The 5,854-nt window shown below is 36.8% G+C and overlaps 1 protein-coding gene across 1 annotated transcript; it reads right to left on the bottom strand.

Annotated features, from left to right (window-relative positions):
- Positions 1–3,825: 3,825 nt before the first annotated feature.
- Positions 3,826–4,770, bottom strand: LOC121476053 (olfactory receptor 52M1-like). The gene has a single exon (XM_041729777.1). The coding sequence runs from the start codon at positions 4,768–4,770 to the stop codon at positions 3,826–3,828; it is 945 nt and encodes a 314-aa protein (XP_041585711.1).
- Positions 4,771–5,854: the final 1,084 nt, after the last annotated feature.

The raw sequence follows: 5,854 nt of genomic DNA, 5'->3' as shown, positions 1-5,854 counted from the left end.
AACAAGGTATAAAGATTCTCTTTGCCCCTATAGGCTCTAAGAACAAAAACTTCAGAAGAGAAGTAATTTTTTTTTAAGATTTTACTTCCCATGACACATACACACACACACACACACACAGATGCAGAGACACAGGCAGTGTGTGGTCTTGATACCGAGACCCCAGGATCACACCCTAGGCCGAAGGCAGCACTAAACCACTGAGCCACCCGGGTTGCCCAGAAGAGAAGTAATTCACCAAAAAAATAGAGTTTTTTCCTCCTAGTTCCTCTAGTTACTTTTATTACTAAAGTTGGAATTTCCTTGATTTTGTTTGATGAATACATTAAATCATTTCACAAAGGGAGGGCTTCAGACTAGTTTGCATACTACAGTTGGGACAAAGATTCTTCAAAAAAGACAAAGGCTAATTTAGAATCTTTTCTCAGAGGTTAGGATGACACTGAAATTTTAAAAAGGTCTTTAAAGTCTTTAAATAAAGATTCGCAAAATACCCATTGTGGGTTTTTTTTTTTCAGAATAGTATTTTGACTTCTTTTTTATTTTGTTGCTTAATTTTTAATATAAAATATTTCAATTGTATATTCACAAAATATAGTCATTATCATTGTAAAAATATTAAAATAATCTATATCATGTAAGGCCATTATAATACCACATGAAACATTTCCCTTTGAAGTTAAGACTCTATTTTTAAAAAGTTACTTTGAGAAGAGTATTCCAATAGAATGGAAAATTTGTTGGTAGATTTTCAGCTGATCACCATAATTTTCTTCCTGGTTTTTTCCTTTATTTTATAATTCTTTTCCAAACTAAGAATATTCAAAGGATACATTATTCCTAAGGCAAAACATTTCCTAAGTCTGTAGCAAAAACTGAAATATAAAGCTATACAGTAATTGCACAAATAAGTTTTCTTAAAAATTAATAAAACCAAAGACTGCAATAAGTAAAGTCTCAATCATGTCCCCAGTCTCTTTATAATGGAAATTCACCACAGAATATTCTTTCCCCTCCCCTTTATGTATTCACTGTGTTCTGTTCACAAATTCCTCTTTTTCTGTGATCCTTTCTCCAGTTAATTACACAATGAAATTCATATATGGTGACATCTCATACTCATGGTTGCTAATTTTGATTCAAAAACACATTAATTATTAGAAATGTTTCCTAAATACAAAACTTAACCACTGTGTTATCTGGAAAACAATTGATTGACACAAATATTATAAATGTAAAACTTAGGATTCTAAGATTAAAAATATCCTCTAAGTTTATTTAGAACGTGATTACATGATCTGTGAAATTGTGATCAACTTTAAGGGAAGTGGATGTAGGACTTTTGGTATAATGGATCCAATCAATTTATTGCCATATTATGAAGCCCAGTCTAAGCATCACAACAGCTCTCCTATAATGTATGTCATGGACACATTTCTTAGGCCGGCCTCCAGGGAAGTTCCTGAGACTACCATCCTTACAGAATTTTTCACCTACTGAAATAATCCTTCCTACATTTCTGTTGGAACCGAGTTATTACTACACCCAAGTAAAACAGTAATGCTTGGGACTTGTACTCCTCTCCATGCACCTGGTTATTTCCAGTTATTTCCTCTTCTTGGATGAAATACACTCAGGTCTCAGAGAGCTAAAAGAATAGCTAGATGCCTGATTACTTGCTTTTCTGTGGGTAAAAGGGTTATAAGATGGCAGGAATAGATAATACCTCATGAGAATATGTGGCAACTGACACAGGACTTCTGATGACAGATCCCCTCCAGGGGCTTCTTATCCTTTTAGTTTGGTGTCCTGGCCATGGGATATATATGATACAACAAAATCTAGGCTTAGTAACCACAGGGAAAGAATCTCTGTGCATCAGATTCATGAAAATAAGTATTTCAGGCACATGCATAAACAAGCATATACAGAAGCTATGGATATGCTCATGGACAATAATGATTGGACAAATCTATTCTGAACCTATTACAAGACTTGCTAACCTATATACATACTAAATGCAATAGTCTAAAGGTGTTAAAATTGTAACTTGACTCATTGATGTCCTACTGACAGGAATAAGACAAGTACTCCTATTGTATAAACTACATTTTCCCAACTGTGCACTTTCAAGATAGAAAGGGGGAGCCTTTTTGGGGGAGCGGTGAAAATTTCTTATACTATGATTTTGGGTTGGGTTACCTGGGTCATACATTTGTTCAAGCTCACTTAATTGTCCATTTAAGGTCTGCATATTTCACTGTATTTTATTGCACCTTAAAAATGTATTCATACATTACAAATGCAATACTCTAAAATGTGTTAAAAATTTAACAATCATTGGTGTCTTAATGACAAATGGAACACACTTACATTATCTTAGAGGATAAAGAAAATATTGTAAAAGGGCACATTTGGTAATTAACGTAGCACAACAGCTATAAACTAAGAATATCTCAGGCAAATGTAGGTAAATGGGCATGAAGAAAAAAATTCAGCATTTTTCAGATTTTCTATTTTCTTCATCATACAATTGCTTCTTGAGTGAATTTACTCATAATAGACCAGACCATCATCACCACTTATATGTTGAAGACATGTGAATATTTACTTAACTAAGATATTCTCCCTTAGGACATATACAATTCAGTATTCTATGTGAATCTCAAACCTACCATGTTCAAATTGAATTTATTAGTATAGCCCTCAAATTGATCCCAATTCTGAATCCCTTATGTCAAGGGAATCATGCTAAATATACCTAATTTTCCAAAATAGAAACATTTATACTCTACTTATAGTTAGTATTGGTGAATGCAGAGATATCAGTCTTTGTGTTTAGCTATGGTTGTAAGTTCCTAGGATTAATAAGCAAGGAGTGAAGAAAAGTTTCACAGTGCAAATATCAAACATCCTTTATCAGATGACTGCCAGGAAAAGAAACACCTCCTAGTTCTTAAATAATATTTGTAAATGATGAGAAACTCATAGTGAAATATGAGGAAAATGAAGAAAAAAAGAAGCTAGTCTTAGGTATTGGGGCAATAAAGAGGGGGAAAAGGTTACTTTGTTAAGATATTTCATATTTTGTGTCTTAGTACTGGGTTCAAAGTCAACTCATCAATGAGGAAGATTCAATGCACATAGCAGCCTGGTGGTCTGATAGTTTTAACTACTATCAAATTTGAAATACATGAACTACACTTTAGCAATCAGTAGAATCCAGGATATTGTTTTATGAAGCACATTTTGTGTCTATCAAAATTGCTCTAGAAATCATATAAGCTCTACCAATATAAAATCATATAATATCTACCAATATGAATGTTGGCACCTTCACACAAATATATGTTTATGGATTTAATTCTTATTTTTATGTTTTTGTTTTCCTTAACTAGGTGATCATTTCCTCTTAATTACATTTTAAGTCTCTGTGTATTATCAGTCTATTCATTATCTTGGCTCAATATTCTTTCAAACTGACTATTAAATTCAGCATATAGATCTCAGAGAACTCTTCCTTTCTTTTATAAGTATCTACATAGATTTTTTCTCCTTCTACTCATTTATTCTCTATTATGATGCCCTCTGAAAGATACATACTAAGAATAAAATGAACAAATTCACCAATTTTTACTAAATGGAAAAGATAAAATAATCTGTTGAGTTAGTATTCTTAGAAATTCTAGACATCTGGTAAATAATAACTTTTAGGTGGTAAATGGAATTCAGCGTGTGGGAATAAGAACAGTTAATTATTTTCCTACATCATCTCTTTGTATTGCTATATATCTTGAACCACTCCTTTTATTGATCCAACTGATATCAGGCAACATTGACCTTTAGCACTCTAAGAACATGCTCCCGTATCTTCTTGGTCCTTACTCCATACACAATGGGGTTGAGAAAAGGGGGCACCAAAAGGTACATATTTGCAATAAAAATATGGATGTGTGCAGGCACATTCTTCCCAAAACGGTGAGTGAAAATGGAAAAGCCAGCTGTGGAATAGAACACAAGAATAACACAGACATGTGATCCACATGTGCCCAAAGCCTTAAAGCCAGCTTCTCGGGATGGCAGGCTGAACACAGAGCGGAGAATGAAGGCATAGGATACAACAGTGAGAATGGCATCACATGAGCCAATGATAGAAGCCACGCTGAGGCTATAACGAGTGGTGGCTCCTGTGTCTACACACGCCAGCTTCACTACAGCCATGAACTCACAGTAGGTGTGAGCAATGATTCGTGTTCTGCAGTAGGGCAGCTGTTTGAGCAGGATGGGATGTGGGGAAAAGAAGGCTACACCCCGAATCACCACAATAATACCCATTATGGTGATGCGAGCATGGGTGAGAATTGTGGTATGGTGCAGTGGATGACAAATGGCCACGTAACGGTCAAAGGCCATGGCTAGGAAAAAGCCCGATTCCATGGTAGTAAAGCTATGAATGAAGAACATTTGAGCCAGGCAGGCATCAAAGGCAATGTCATGGGCTCCAAGCCAGAAGAGACAGAGCATGCGGGGCAGCGTGGATGTGGAGAGGACCAGGTCGGTGATGGAGAGCATGCAGAGAAAGAAGAACATAGGCTCATGGAGACTTCGCTCTGCCCTCACCACGGCCAGGATGGTCACATTCCCCACCACAGCCACCACGTACATGGAGCAGAAGGGGATCCCAATCCATACATGCAGGTGCTCTAGTCCTGGGATGCCCATCAGCAAGAAGGTGACAGGAAAGGGACGAGAGGTGTTGAGAGGAGGCATAATGTTGTTTCCCTTTGCTGTTTGTCACTACTTCCGAAGATGAAGCTGCTATGACAGATTATCAAACCAGGTGCTCAAAATGTGGAGATTCAGTTCAAGAAGATCCTTATGTTCAAAACAATTCCAATTCATAATCAGGTGTATTTAAATTCACTAGGACCAGAATAATCAAATTTGTAACATCATATAAAATACTGTGCTTGAAAATACAGAAGACTAATTGATATATCATTTCATATTTTCACAGGGGCATATAAGTTTCTGTAACCATTCATTTCCATAAAAGAGGCCTTGTCTATTCAATCGTACTTAATTCAACAACTATTCAGTAAGTAGTTGCAGTGTGACAAAACACACTCCAGGCACTGAGAGTAAAGTAAGGCACAGATCAGATCCTCTCCTGGAGGTTACACTCCATGAGGAAAACATCAGAATATGACAGACAACGAGTGATATGTGTGGGTGATGAGAATGCCATATTGAAGTTGATATCTGAATGACTGAGCTTAAGCCTACAGAGCCTGATATATTACACATTCTGGGAATGAAAATTGCAAGAAAAACTGTTCTGAAACAGGAACACAAAGAAACAGACAAAAATGCACATGTTTGGGGAACTTATATGTCAAAGGAGAAAGTAGTAGGAGTTGAAGCACAATTTCTCTACATTAATAGCTTCTTCATATTTTCCCTTTTCTTCTGCCTGTTTTAGAAAAACATCAGATGTATAAACAACTGTCTTGAGAATATTCTAAAATTCTATGCTTTGTTTTCTTTGTTTTTAAATATTTTATTTATTTTATTCATGAGAGACACAGAGAAAGAGAGAAGCAGAGACACAAGCAGGAGAAGCAGGGTCCATACAGGGAGCCCAATGTGGGACTCAATACCGGGACTCCAGGATCAAGCCCTGCGCCATAGGTGGATGCTAAACCCCTGAGCCACCCAGGGATCCCCTCTGCTTTGTTTTCTTAAGAACTTTCTGCAGGGATCCCTGGGTGGCGCAGCGGTTTGGCGCCTGCCTTTGGCCCAGGGCGCAATCCTGGAGACCCGGGATCGAGTCCCACGTCGGACTCCCGGTGCA

The sequence above is a fragment of the Vulpes lagopus genome, chromosome 15 (genome assembly GCF_018345385.1).
Source record: "Vulpes lagopus strain Blue_001 chromosome 15, ASM1834538v1, whole genome shotgun sequence".
In the NCBI taxonomy this organism is placed as follows: Eukaryota; Metazoa; Chordata; class Mammalia; order Carnivora; family Canidae; genus Vulpes; species Vulpes lagopus.
Note: the sequence above shows the minus strand (reverse complement) of the source record. Positions and strands in the feature narration are given on the sequence as shown.

Bases quoted from the DNA above. Each gene is read 5' to 3' on its own strand.
- LOC121476053 (XM_041729777.1), bottom strand. From the start codon at position 4,770: ATGCCTCCTCTCAACACCTCTCGTCCCTTTCCTGTCACCTTCTTGCTG.